The 14384-nt window shown below is 50.4% G+C and overlaps 5 protein-coding genes across 5 annotated transcripts; 2 read left to right on the top strand and 3 right to left on the bottom strand.

The window, feature by feature from the left end:
- Positions 1-563: 563 nt before the first annotated feature.
- On the bottom strand, positions 564-3596 carry Aud_009698 (isoleucine--tRNA ligase ISM1; the record flags this gene model as incomplete). Its single annotated transcript, XM_043294547.1, has 1 exon — positions 564-3596. The coding sequence occupies one exon, from the start codon at positions 3594-3596 to the stop codon at positions 564-566; it is 3033 nt and encodes a 1010-aa protein (XP_043150482.1).
- A 396-nt stretch (positions 3597-3992) lies between these two features.
- On the bottom strand, positions 3993-5240 carry Aud_009697 (UPF0183 domain protein; the record flags this gene model as incomplete). The annotated part of the gene is made up of 1 exon (XM_043294546.1): positions 3993-5240. The coding sequence occupies one exon, from the start codon at positions 5238-5240 to the stop codon at positions 3993-3995; it is 1248 nt and encodes a 415-aa protein (XP_043150481.1).
- Positions 5241-6073: 833 nt separating this feature from the next.
- Positions 6074-9852, top strand: Aud_009696 (putative kinesin family protein (BimC); the record flags this gene model as incomplete). The annotated part of the gene is made up of 5 exons (XM_043294545.1): positions 6074-6517; positions 6579-7222; positions 7278-8328; positions 8380-8832; positions 8881-9852. The coding sequence occupies 5 exons, from the start codon at positions 6074-6076 to the stop codon at positions 9850-9852; spliced, it is 3564 nt and encodes a 1187-aa protein (XP_043150480.1).
- Positions 9853-10385: 533 nt separating this feature from the next.
- Positions 10386-11537, bottom strand: Aud_009695 (uncharacterized protein; the record flags this gene model as incomplete). Its single annotated transcript, XM_043294544.1, has 1 exon — positions 10386-11537. The coding sequence occupies one exon, from the start codon at positions 11535-11537 to the stop codon at positions 10386-10388; it is 1152 nt and encodes a 383-aa protein (XP_043150479.1).
- Positions 11538-12591: 1054 nt separating this feature from the next.
- Positions 12592-13688, top strand: Aud_009694 (sulfurtransferase; the record flags this gene model as incomplete). Its single annotated transcript, XM_043294543.1, has 2 exons — positions 12592-13568; positions 13634-13688. The coding sequence occupies 2 exons, from the start codon at positions 12592-12594 to the stop codon at positions 13686-13688; spliced, it is 1032 nt and encodes a 343-aa protein (XP_043150478.1).
- Between the last annotated feature and the right edge of the window lie 696 nt (positions 13689-14384).

Below are 14384 nucleotides of genomic sequence, written 5' to 3'. Positions count from 1 at the left end.
ATTTTGCCCGCGTTCGTACTTTGTGGGAATTGATTTGCGGGCTACGAGGGGCAGTCGTCATGCTGACCTCGATGGTGGCGTCATCAAAACTGGGAAGTTATTCTACTCGTGCAGCAAAACATTTCATAACCAATAACACTCATTGATACCTATAATCGCCAAGGTTCTAGAGCTGATGCAGGCTGCAAGCAGCTGGATGTTACATAAAGATGAGATTCAGGTCACAAGATCACAAGATGGCTGATTACCTGAGCTACAACTGCCTAAGGTCTTTTGCAACGGTGAAGTCGCGGCATCATGCCACTGCTGCCTAGTCTCCTCTAAGAACACCCTCACTTACTGTAACTAAGAACATCAAGATCAATCTTGTACGCTACCTAGGTATCATTTCAATCCCTGACGTGATGTGTAATCCACATCCGTTGTAATACTACCTAAATTTGGAATCAGAATGGAGGGGGTCACTGTACATAATCAAGCTCGGGAAACCATAGTACATAGCTAGTTTCATTCAAGAGCCGAACAGACGAATAAGAATTCAGACGCAAGGGTCAGAAGAGAAATTAGGCAGTGCCATTAGTAACAGTCTCGCCAGGAGTTGACGCATCAAGGTCTCGCACAACATCCTCGCAACGATTGCACAGAGTGCCATCAGCCTGAGGTTCTGGGACAACATAGCGCCAGCAACGAGGACACTTATCCGCTTGTGGCGTGTAGATATACACAGTTCCCTTTCCCCCACTGGGAAGTTCATACACGTCGCGGTACTGCCACTCTGCGTTAAGAATGGCAGGCGGGACAGGCTCTCCGTGCGCGCCGAGCGTGACCGAAGAGACAACGAACATATCATCCAGCTCTGACAGATTGTGTCGCAGGGCGGATCCGGCCGAATTGTCCTCAGGTAATATGATATGAACAAAGGACTGAAGAGAAGAGCCTAGTTGCTTCTTGCCTCTGGCTTGCTCCTGCAGAGCCTTGATTACCGAACCGACCCCAGCGATATCCTGATAATCGGCCTCAAGAGATTGGTTCAACCAGTCGACAGGAGGCGTCGAGGCTACACGCTTCAAGGGATGCTCGCATTGCAGCTTGATGGCTTCTGGGGTATGTTCCCAGGTCTCTTCCACAAGTAAGGGCGTGATGGGAGCCAGTATTTCCTGAAGGTAATTATAGATATGGAACAAGGTCGTCTGAGCGGCGCGTCTGCTGGTGCTATTCTCCCCATAGGTATAGAGACGGTCCTTGATCGCCTCCATGTAGAATGCTGAAAACTGAAGGTTGGCCCACCGGTTCATTGCATTCACAGCCTTGTAGAATTCGAAATTCTCGCATGCTTTTTGACAACTGTGGACCATCTCGGACAGGTGCAAAAGCGCCATGCGGTCCACTTGCTGCAACTGGCTGTATGGAAGTTGGTCCTGTGGCCGGAAATCTGACAGCGCACCCGAAAGAAGCTTGAAGGTCACACGGAATTTGTGCAAGCTGGTGTTGACGGTCTGAAGCACTTGTTTTCCTATCACGACGTCCCGTGTATAGTCACTGCTTGCCGCCCACATTCGAAGCGCATCAGGCCCCAGAGCATCATATACTAGCTCTTTGTTTTCTTGCTGCTTCCCCTTGCCTTTCCTCGGCTTAAGAGGGGGCAAAAGGGTCCCGTCCATGATCGACTGTGGGTGAATCACATTCCCTATGGACTTACTCATCTTGCGTCCTTCTTCGTCGAGAGTAAACCCATGAGTGACGAGATTCTTGAATGGTGCTCGAGGAGTAGCACTCTGCCCTGAGGCAAGCTGATGGGAAATGTATGTGAGAAGCCCGGACTGGAACCAGCCGCGGTGCTGGTCGGTGCCTTCTAGGTAAACATCCGCCGGGTATCCATCGCGAGGAGGGGTGTCGATCTCTGTCCAACTCGTACCGCTATCGAACCACACATCCATGGTATCAGTGCCGCGCCTGTAGCCGGGTCCGGACTCATCTCGCAATGTGGGCGGAATCCACGCAGGGTCATTCATATCGTCAGTCCACCATGCATCTATGCCTCGTTCCTCGATCACAGACATGATGTGCGAGACGCTGTCCCGGGTGAGCACAGCGTCGCCTGTTGCCCGATTATAAAGGGCGGGAATTGGGACACCCCAGGCACGTTGGCGTGAAATGCACCATTCGCTACGGTTCTTGACAAAGTTCTCCAGGCGTTGCTTTCCAGAACTAGGGACAAATCTGACATCGTCCAAAGCTTTTACAGCGCTGCTACGGATGTCTGCCACATCCGCAAACCATTGTTCAGTCGCTCGGATGATGATCGGAAGCTTCGACCTCCAATCGTAAGGATACTTATGCTCGTACTGATGTTTTGCCAGCAGGTAGCCTTGCGACTCAATGTACTCGAGGACAGCGGCAGTCCCTTCTCCAAGAACGCTTTTTCCACTCAGCCTTGCTGGGTCACTGGGCATGGCCTTGTCGGTGAATTTACCATGGTCATCGACGGGAGCAAAGGCAGGAATGCCACGAGGAACACAAGCTTCATAGTCGTCCATACCATGACCAGGGGCACAGTGCACAAGTCCTGAACCAGAGTCGGCAGTGACAAAATCCGCAGCTATGATCGGCTGCGGTTCGGCGTCGGTTGACTTGAAAAGTGGTCGATACTTTGTCTGCTCTGCTAGCTCTGAGCCACGGATAGATGGAATTATAACGGTCAGATCCTCCTTCAGCATATGTTCCAGGTACTCAAACCGCGACTGAGCGACAAGAAGCTGACCGTGAGTATCCGACTGAACGATCATATAGTCCAAGGATTCGTGAACAGCGATCACAGCGTTGGCGGGAAGCGTCCAAGGCGTCGTAGTCCAAATAACGGCACTGAGGTCCTTAAGCTGTACCAGAGGGTCTTGAGCCAATTGCGGTGGGACTGAGACCAGAGGAAATTTGACCAGCGCAGCGGTGGAAACATGGTCGTCTTTGTATTCCAATTCGGCTTCCGCAAGCGCTGTCCCGGTAGACGGCGACCAGTAGACAGGTTTGAACCTTCTATAGATCAATCCCTTATCCACCATCTGTCGAAAAACACCAAGTTGTCTTTTTTCGAATGCCTTGTCCATAGTCTTCCAATGGCCCTCCCAGTCGGCCATCACGCCAAAGCTTCGAAAGCCTTTCATCTGTTCTTTGACTGTCCGCCCTGCCAGCTTACGTGCAGCTTTTCGAATAGCAGCCGCACCGATGGATCCCCCGGTGCTCCCAAGCTCTTTCTGAAGCTCAAGCGCCTTGAGCTCGATGGGTAATCCATGGCAATCCCATCCGGGCACATACCGAACGCGCCTCCCCTTAGCCAGCTGCACTCGGCAAATTATATCCTTCAGTATCTTGTTGAGAGCATGTCCAACGTGAAGGTCGCCATTTGCGTAGGGGGGACCATCATGCAATACAAAAGGTCGGTCGGCGGGCCTTTCACGGCGCTGCCAGGCGTAGAGCTCGTCGGTGCATCGCTTTAGGTATTTTGTCTGGTCGGCCGGCGTCACGCGTGCGGGGAATGTCGACTTGGGTAGTTTCAGCGTCGACGACCAGGACCGAGTGAGCGACCGAGGCAATTCCGGCATACTACCGTTGAAGCATATCCCGCCTCGGAGGTGAGGTTGAGGTTGATCGCGTTGAAGATTTGGGTTGGAGTTATGAGCGGAGACAGAGGAAAAATAATTGTGGGGACCCGTCGTCCTCGACAGATTGGGGCCGATTGGAGATAACACTAGAGCCTAGTGCCTGGAACTCTAAAGCTGACATATATACTATGTCAACGACCTTTTGCAAAGTTACCAAGATGACAGATTCTCTTGGGGAAAAATACCATCATCTCTTATAAAATGTAATTCCATTGAGAAAATAATTAAGTTATCGTCTAATTGGCAACGTCGTGACTCGTATGTCGTGACTCATGAAGTGATGTCGAACTTGATAGGCGAACTCCAGACTCCAGTCTATACCATCCCAAGCAGCAATCAATATACGGTCAAGCAGCTCACAGCCCCATTCTTCATCACTTCGAATAGTAACCCGGGAAAGCCGAATAATTCTGTATTACCCAGGCCCCCATCATGACCATCATGACCGTTTCTATGTCCTCTGCCAGTAGTTTCTTCCCAACCGCCGAGGAACTCGACACTACTTTCAGGACTGTTCCCCCAACCGCGATTCAGCACCATGGGCCGTTGCAGAGCCTGCTCCTCCGCAGTGCTTGCATAAGATCCTTTCCAGACCTCTCTCAACTTCTCAGAAATTGCGTCGTACAGGGTCTCGGATGTCACGACATCACCTGCCGGATCGAGACTGATCGTCCAACGACTACGTCGATGACGGTTGAAGGGATATGAGCCTGGAATATTTCCGTGCAGTATGATCTTAGTGACGACGAGTTGAGACGAAGGTGGTGGTGCAGGTGATGCGTCGGACAAATCAGATCCCGGAAACGCAGGGCCGACGACAGAGGGATACGAGATGAAGGCATCGAAACCGTGATGGAAATAATTAAAGAAGCATTCAGTAGGGAGCGATGAAGGGTCAATACTATTGACGGGGGATATCTCCTCATCTGAGTCATCAGTGACGCTGTTGCTCGAAGATTGATCCGTGTCAGTGACATCGATCCCCCTACCTGGGGAAGGGCTCATGTGCAGCGCATCTGCTGCACTATTATTTCCAGCTGCCCGGTGAATGGATATTCTCCGGTCATTCTTTCGATAGATAGCATCAGGTGGTCCAAATTCAGCAATGAGATCCTGTGGAGTCGTCTCTGACAACGTGATACAAGTAGGAGGACTGGATCTGCGGATTACCTCCATTTTGCCAGCACCGAAGATGATGAACTCTTCAATCTCGTCCGAGACGGAATCACGGTTCTTGCCACTTAGTGCTGGAGACCGAGGATATTGCGGCTGCTGCGAGAATAACTTATTCCGAGCCTCCGGCCATGAGGCGCCCTGGAATATAGCCATGGATGTCGCTGGCAAAGCTGCCGATGAAGAAAGGAGTGCTACAAAGTCACATTGCTCTGACCAGGCTGAGTTCTGTAGAGGGAACGAGAACGCAACTCCTGGATACGAGAGCACATATGTCCCATATGGTGAATGACCATCACTTGGAGGTGTATATTCGCCAGGGTAGGAGGGCCCGAAGAGGCGATTGTAGATATGACGAAAACTAGGACCTTGTTGCGAAGCGGCTTGTTCTTGTGGTTTCACGCCCTTCATCACTTCTTGATTTTTGTAAACCAAAGTGATTTTCGAAAAGTCTAGCACCTCAATCAGCCTTAGCCTTTGATCGGGTCCATCAAACCGCAGGCGAAGGCCATTTGAAGGTAGCTGTAGAATGACTGGTTTCCGCAGGGGATCTGAGGAGGAGTAGGCAAGATCGACCGCGGGGTAGACGTGTGGATGTGATTTTACACGAGTTAAAACATTGTGGAGGGAAGCACCAAGCGCTATTCACGATTAGCTCCATAGTAAAAGAGAGTAACAGAGGAAACATGCTGATGAAGCCCAGTCCCTTCCCAGGAGATATCTGGGCCTGCGTGGGAGCTCTCGGGGCGGTCATGGTGATCAGGGACCGATTCCCATCATGAGATAGACCTGTGAATGGCGTGTAGCCGCTTGTACATGTACACAGCGTCTTTCCACAGATAGACAATGTAATGTAAGTCACTAGATAATACTTGAGGTGTCCAGATGTGATTTAGATGACAGGATACGATGTAGAAGAGTAGACAGGGTTCCAGATATGTATCTAGATGGATAGGCGATGACCACATCGGATCATGTGAGAGGGGCGGATGACCCCCTGGGGCACAGACCATGTAGTGGCGTGTGCGCAACATGCGGGTTTGTTTACATTTTCCTTTTCCAGTCTCCGTCGAACCACAACAAACGTTGGCTGCATTACTTTGATCTCTATAGAGACAGACAACTTGCAGACATCCAGCAACCACCAAACAATTTTCTTGCTAGATTGCTAGCGCACTCATCTCTGATAGCCATTGATTCCTTGTTTTGAATTATCGGAACAATTTGCTCGTTGACCTTTCACCATGGCCGGCCCCCAACGGCCTGCCTCCGGCCTGCCAACAAGGAGGACGGGTACGCGACAAGCAACACGGCGCCCGACCTCAGCAGCGACCGAGAGAAGAACATCCTCCGCGATCCCGGCAAAAGCTTCCGCCCCGAACCCATCTCGTCTGAAGTCGCCGAGCGACACGGCCAGCATCTCTGCGATAAGGAACCAGAGAGATTATGAGCGCGAGATCAATGAGGACACGAGTATTCACGTGGTTGTACGATGCCGTGGGCGTAATGATCGCGAAATCAAGGAAAACAGCGGCGTGGTAGTATCGACCGAGGGAGCCAAGACCGTGGAGCTGTCAATGGGCCCAAATGCAGTTTCGAATAAAGCTTACACTTTCGACAAAGTCTTCTCGGCTGCGGCTGATCAGGTCACTGTGTACGAGGATGTTGTTCTTCCAATTGTGAATGAGGTCAGTTATTTAGTACAAACCATGTGAAAATTGCAAGAAGTTGACCAGCTAATGGAATCAGATGCTCGCGGGTTATAACTGTACTGTCTTCGCGTACGGGCAGACAGGAACGGGCAAAACATACACCATGTCAGGTGATATGACAGACACTCTTGGGATACTATCCGACAATGCTGGGATTATTCCACGTGTTTTGTACTCTTTGTTCCACAAGCTCGAGGATACAGAAAGCACGGTAAAATGCTCTTTCATTGAGCTTTATAACGAAGAGTTGCGCGACTTGCTTTCAGCAGAGGAAAACCCGAAGTTGAAGATATTCGAGAATGAGAAAAAGGGCACCAGCGGCAGCACACTTGTACAAGGGATGGAAGAAACGTGGATTGACTCGGCATCTGCTGGTATCAAATTACTTCAGCTTGGCAGTCATAAGCGCCAAGTCGCTGCCACCAAATGCAACGACCTGAGCTCTCGAAGTCACACGATCTTCACAATTACGGTCTATACCAAACGGACCACTGAGAACGGGGATGACTACATCAGTTCTGGAAAGCTCAACCTGGTCGACCTGGCTGGTAGTGAGAATATCCAGCGCAGCGGTGCTGAGAACAAGCGAGCTACGGAGGCTGGTTTGATCAATAAAAGCCTGCTCACCCTTGGTCGTGTGATCAATGCGCTGGTGGATAAAAGCCCGCACATCCCATACAGGTACGCGGCACTTCTTGAAGGCCTCTTTGGAGAAGAGGAAGCTAACTGCAAGCAGAGAATCAAAACTCACTCGATTATTGCAAGACTCTCTCGGCGGGCGAACAAAAACATGCATAATTGCCACAATCTCGCCCTCCCGTAGCAACCTGGAAGAGACCATATCCACGCTGGACTACGCATTCCGGGCCAAGAACATCCGCAATAAACCTCAGATCAACTATATGGCCAAAAAGACCGTTCTTCGAGAGTTCACCCTAGAAATTGAGAAGCTCAAAGGGGAACTTATCGCCACAAGACATAGGAATGGTGTTTACATGGCACCCGATGCCTATGAACAGATGACAATGGAGAGCGAATCCCGAAGAATTGTCAATGAGGAACAAAGAGCCAAGATCGAGTCCATGGAGTCTAACCTACGGAACAAGGTTCAAGAACTCTTTACATTAACCAGCAACTTTAACAACCTCAAGAAGGATCACGAGGATACACGTTCTGCATTGAATGAGACCAATGACATCCTCGAGAAAACGGAAATTGTTTTGAAGGATACAAGAGCCACTCTTGAAGAGGAAGAAATGCTACGCAAAGCCCATCAGGATACGGAAGCCCAGCTGCGTAATATTGGGTCGGATTTGGTATCTACGTTGGAAAAGACTGTTGGTGACGTGGAAGGGTTGCATGCGAAACTACAACGGAAAGCAGACCTCGAGGCAACAAATCGGGAGAAATGGGAGACTTCTGTAGACGAAGTTGCTGACGTGACAAGCATGATCGACAGTAGGGTTGGAACGTTCTTAGATCGACACTCGAAGCTCGCTGAGCACTTCGCCACCAAGATCAATACTTTCGTCGAGGACGAATTGACCCAGTTCCAGTCAAGCGAAGAAGAGCTGCGCAATTTCAACCTCTCTTTCGACAAAGCGCTGCGAGAGGCACAGGCTCAGACTTCCGATTCTCATGATCAGATGAACAATGTCCTCGAAGAGATTAAGGTTCTGCGCGAGGAGGTCAAAGGCAGGGTTGGAGAGGGATTGAACGGTCTGTCAGCGGCGGCAGCCCGTATTTCGAAGGAGGTCATCGGCGAGTTTTCAGAGTTTCATGCCCAGGTGAGCTGGACTCTCGTGTTGCAACTGAGTGCTATGTGCTAACCGACATAGCTCCACGCATCTTACAGCACTCTCGGGAAAGATTTGAAATCCATGTTTGAGGACATGGTAGCCCACGTCAATAGCCAAAGAGCTGAGATCAATCAGCTTCGCCTACAACTGCAGGAGGCTAATCAGCAGGCTGTGGAGGCGAATCGCAGGGCCTCGGCGCATTTAGCTCAAACCCTGGAAGAGGAAAATGCCCATGCCGAAGCGGAACGAGATAACCTCATGTCACAAATCAGGTCATTGATTGAAGAATCTCGTCAGAGACAATTTGGTCGTTTGAAGGGCAGAGTTGAAGGTTTGCGGGCTGACATCATGTCTTCGGGTGACTCCTTGGAACAAGCAACGGCGCACTATGATCGGCAGGTCGATGAATGGGTATTCAAGTCGGAACAATTTGCCAAAGATATCGTTGCGTCTCGTGATGAATTCAAGACCAAGATGCAGTGCGATTGGGAGGTAAGCAACCACCGCTTAATTAGTGATGTGTCAATACTGATTTCGCAGGCATTTGACCAACGCAACGCATCCATCCAGAAAGTAACCGAGTCCGTCCACGAGGAGACCGTCCGGATCGTGGATGCCCAGATGAAGGACATGAGTAGACAGATGGGTGCATTGGATGATTTCGTCGCCAAGGCACGAGCACAGAATGGCCAGTACTGCGACGCCCACATAACTAGCTTACAGAGCATGGCGTCCAATGCCCAACAATCCTACGCAGTATATGAAGAACACCTAGCCGGTTCTCGTGACCGAATCACTTGTTTACAGGAGGACGCGAACCGACAAATGGACAGCCTTCAGGAATTGACGCTGCCTCTGTCCGACGAAGTTCAGAAACCCTTGTCGGAGCTTCGCACCAACATTCGAGAACGCCCTCTTCAAGAGTATATCCCAACCGGCGTCACTCCTCAAAAGAGACATTATGAGTATCCAACGACCCTGCCTCGAACCGAGGCGCATGATGCCTTGGTCAAAAGGATGAGAACCTCCAAGGAATTTGAGGCCCTGCCATTTAGCAACGCTGAGCCGAGCGCTTTTGTTTCTTCTCTGGACAGTTCTATCCGGGGAACTCCATTAAAAGGCTTCGTCTACCACGATGTTGAGGACGAGGTAGGAGCCCAGCAACATCCGTCCACTACCGCGACTCCTTCCAACACTGGTCTTAGGGAAGTCGACGCAAACATCGTCGCAAAGCAACTAGCGTGTGACACTGATGATGATTCAACCGCCACTCAGTCCAAAACTTCCATAGCAGCAAACGGCCGAGTATCTCTGCCTACGGACAACCCGTCAGAAATTGAGGAAGCTGACGTCCCGCCCGCCAAAAGACACTGCTCCAACTTTGGTGTGACTGATAACAAGTTTCCTCAGAAGATGCTGACAAAGAAAATGCCTGGTATGAAGGAAGGCAGAGAAAATGTTCCTCTGCCCGGATCGCGCGGACGAAGGCTCAGAAGCCAACCCTCCGACTGAAACTTTCTTCTTGTAGTATGAGCATCCGGTACAGATAGCTGTTGCTCTGTCATTCTTGCTCCGATACCCCTGGTTGCATGAGTCGTGACGGCGTTTCCGGTTTGAGAGGTGCGATTTCTACTTTTCGGTGTCTGGTGGGATATCCGATCTATAGTTTATGTACAGAACCTTGGCTACCTTGCATTGTCTCTGCTTTTTTTGTGCTTCATCGATTTCTCTATTGTTTTGCAATCCGGCCATTGCGTGGATTCCGTCGCGTTTAAAAATCGATTTCAATAGATACCCAGCTTTCCAGGTTCTGACCTCGGTGAAACGGTTTGCTTGATTGGTATTACCTCGATCACCAACGTAAATTATTCTAGATGGGATGTAACATTGACTTATCAGGGACTTGACCACGCCAAAAACACATTCGAGGTATTTGTATCAAAAGGAGGTCGATCACGACACGATAAACGCAACTAAAGGGAGAAGTTAGTATACGGTTCCATCACGCTGTTTCTTCATTGCATTAAATTGCTCGGCGACATACTTCAGATATTGCTGTCGTCGCCTGTCTCATTCTTGGTATTGCTATGGCCATCCATTTGTTCACGAGGGCTCGAACCCAAAACAGCATTGGCATCTACTCCCCCTAGCACTTCTTCTCCTTCAAAGAGGGCATCCTGGGTAGGCTGAGCCTGCTGTCCAGCCTCGATAACTTGCCTGAGCTCGCCCAGGCGTTTCCCAAACTGCTCCATCATATCTTCCAGTCGTTGACTGCCTCTCTCCTTGTCTCTGTCCTTTCCAAACATGGTCACAGGCAAGCCAGAGGTTCCACGGATCTTGAGCATCAAGCCACCACTTGAAGGCTGCTCACCTGAAGCATTATTATCGAATGTCGGCGCTGGTACGACTTGCGTGCTGAGCACTTGCCATGCTGGTGTCAGGCTATGCGCAGATACAACGTTGAATTGAGGCTGGGTCGGCGGGAACCCATCTGGTGGGGGAGGCGACTGCTGGTGCAGGAGTATTCCCTGAGCGACCGGCGAGGTGGATATGGATCTCGTACCAGCGGTGCCGGCAGCGCGGGCCGGATCCGAGCTCAAGTGTTTCGCATCATCGGGATTCGCAATCTCCATGTCGAGAATTATGTAGTTATCGCGAATGCCGGGGGTCGGAGGAGGCAGGAGGGGCTCCTTCTTTGGGCTGGGGGGCTCGTCGTCCTCCAGGAGGGCAGTTCCGTTTCCCGCAGCGTCCTGCTGCTGCGCTGGCGGTTGATTGTTCGCTGGCTTTGCCTTGCCTTTGGAGGGATCGGGAGAGTTATCTTGCTCTCTTTCTAGGGCGCGTAGAGCTGCTTCCGTTACGATGTCTGTGTCGTCGTCGGAGAAGATGTAGTGGACTGCTGGGTGGTAGTATTCGGAGGTGTTGGCATCCTCTATGAGCGTGAAGAAGGGTTGAAAAGATGGCTGCGAAGCGGAACTTGTTTCATGATGATCCTCATCACCGGGACGTAGAGATGAGGTGTCGCCAGCTACATCGTATGTTGTTTGCTGCTCCGGGGAATGGCTGACTCGTTGCGCGGTAGGAGGTCGATCAAAGCTCTGTGGTCGTGATAGTGTTTTGGGGCCGGAGAATCCTCGGGAGGCGTGTTGAGGAGAGGATGAGTATTGAGAGGGGGATGTGGTTTGTGTTGGCAAAGACATCTCCAGCAGCGTAGCTACATCCTTGTCTTCGGGATGATATTGGGGTGGTTTAATTCGACCTGATCAACGAGGATCTGTCTCAAGCTACGGAATGGCTCATCATCATCACATGGCTGGAGGCCTTATCGATAAAGTCAGGTGACTTGAAAAGCACACTTTATGAAAGCGCATCAAAAGAGTAGAGCAGCTTTTGCTGTCATGAGAAAAGACACAAAGGAAATAAGAAGGGTATCATGTACATCAGAACTCCTAATACTCCGTTTGCCATAGAATCAGAAGGCTTAAAAAAGTCGAAAATATCATCATCCTCACTCGTCGTTTTGTTTCCACTCAAACTCTGTACAGCATATTAGCCTTACCTTAAGAACAGGAGCAAGAGTGCACATACTTTGTCTGCACATTGGGCACAATCCTTTCGAAGACTCTTGTTGAATCCAAGTCATAAGGCAATGCTGTTCAGGAAAGTGATCTAGTTAGCGGCTTCATAGAATGAGGACAAAAAGATCCACAATCGCACCATATGGAAGGAGTGGCCGCATTTTCCGAGTACTGGAGGATGTAGAGTTATGGATCAGCATTGCGTCCCCGTCGCCAAAGCTGAGTAGAAAGCTAACTCACGAAGCGAGCAGTCGTCTCCCGGAAATTTGCAGGTTGGGCATGTTCCATCAAATTGAACACGGCATATACCACAGACGTCGTCCTCGGGCATATCCCAGCGCCAGGTAGCGACCGCGTTCCATTCTTTGATAGAAACTTTCATCTTGATATGTCTTCGTTGTTGTACGAAGGTTGTGTTCAACTAGTTTAGAAGATACGCAGCTTGCAGGTATCTTAGTGGAGTTGCGACGATAACCGCGGAGTTGTTTACCTCTTTTCACATGGTGGAGAAGCATTGGCTGACTCCGCACACCTAGATAACTACTCCCCCGCTAACTATCCGTACACTTCCCTCTACCCAGTCTGTTATGGTTTACTGACCGATTTGATCCCGATATTCGTCATTCGGTATGTGAATTATTTTATCGATTACTCCCTCTGAGAACTCGCCGCGACCATGGCTTTTGCGACTCTTCGTAGCATTCCTTCACCGACTCGCCTGATACGCCCTACCATGACTGTCTCTCAGCAGCTACGGCAACAGACCCAGAGTCGCCAGATCTCATTCTCTTCATACCTTGTGTCACCCAGGGAGCTCCATGAAGCTCTGAAGAAGAATCCGACCACGAAGATCTCCACTTCTCCGCGTGTAATCCCTCTATGTGCTGCGTGGTTTATGCCCAATGACCCCGAGGGCCGCAAAGGCATTGATGCTTTTCGAAAGCATCGCATTCCTCAGGCACGATTCTTTGATCTAGACGCAATCAAGGACCCCGAATCTCCCTACCCGCATATGCTTCCTACTGTGGAAACGTTCGCGGAGGCGATGAGCCAGCTTGGCATTCGACGCGACGACGAGGTTGTGGTTTACGATACGGAAGAGCTTGGCATCTTCAGCGCCCCTCGTGTTGGCTGGACCTTACGAGTGTTTGGACATCCCAGGGTTCATGTCCTCAACAACTACAGGCTGTGGGTTCGTGAAGGCTATCCGACAGAGACTGGGGAGCCGGCGCCTGTGGAGAAGACCAGCTACCCACTCCCGCAATTCGACTCGAAGCTGGTGATTCCTTACCGGGAGTTGAAGGAGATCGCCAAGGAACACCGAAAGGAAGGATCAAAGGAGGTCGAGATCCTGGATGCCCGATCTTACGGGCGATGGGCGGGTACTGATCCCGAACCGCGCCCGGGGTTGTCTTCGGGACACATCCCTGGCTCCAAGAACTTGCCATTCCAGGAACTTCTTAACCCTGAAACAAAGACCTATCTTTCTCCTGAAGAGCTACGCGAGGTCTTTCAGAAACACGAAGTTGATGAAACCAAGTCCATCATCAGCACATGCGGCACCGGCGTGACGGCCAGTGTCATTGAAACCGCTTTGAATGTAGCAGAGTATGGAGATCCCAGTCTTCGGAGGGTTTATGACGGCAGCTGGACGTAAGTATCTTTCTCTTTTCTTTGCCTTGTGGCTATGAGTTCAGACGCTAACTCCTCGCGATTAGTGAATGGGCACAGCGTGTCAAAGACTCTGAGGGTCTAATTAAGAAGGCGACCTGAGAAACCCCTTTTCTATTGTGGCCTGGTACGATTTCTAAGGATTTGTATGACAGCATTTCTGTTCTCTTGCCTTGAATACATATCGGCTTGCGTTAGAGCGTTAGCACACACCAATAACTTAGAGCCTCTCTGCTGTGCGATAGAATGTAATACAGGGAAAATAATATGCATAGTCCTATTCATTTGAAATCGTTAGCTCAAAGAGTTGGGTAAGGATGGCGGTTTCCTTCTGGATCACATCATAACCCTCTACAAAAAAGCGCCTTAGTGCTTAGTCACAGGCTCTGATCGACTAATTCTCCGCGGCTTCGAGTTGATCCGCCGCTGTAGGATGCAGTTACACTCCCTCTCTCGGGCTCACTACCGTTCACATTCATTATTATCCAGAACCACAAGATGCTGCTGATGAGCTTTACTTGTGAAACAGTGTTCTCTTGTGAGTATAAGTTGCATACATCTTGGTTGTCCTTGCTGCCTGACTCTACTACATGCATCAAGTTCACTCATGCCCCCACATTCCCAAAGTCCTCCGCCTCCGTCTAACTACCCAAACCTCCTTCGGGAGTTCTCGCATCCCGCTAACATCGCACTGCGGCCTAGTCGCGGTCGTCAAAGCTAGCTGTCTAGTGTAGGACTCCGCTGTCCTGCCTTGATTGTTCGATTTTTTCCATCAAAGCGCCCGGTCGCCCTTCACTC

This window comes from Aspergillus udagawae (assembly GCF_001078395.1).
Source record: "Aspergillus udagawae IFM 46973 DNA, scaffold_8, whole genome shotgun sequence".
Classification (NCBI taxonomy): Eukaryota; Fungi; Ascomycota; class Eurotiomycetes; order Eurotiales; family Aspergillaceae; genus Aspergillus; species Aspergillus udagawae.
Note: the sequence above shows the minus strand (reverse complement) of the source record. Positions and strands in the feature narration are given on the sequence as shown.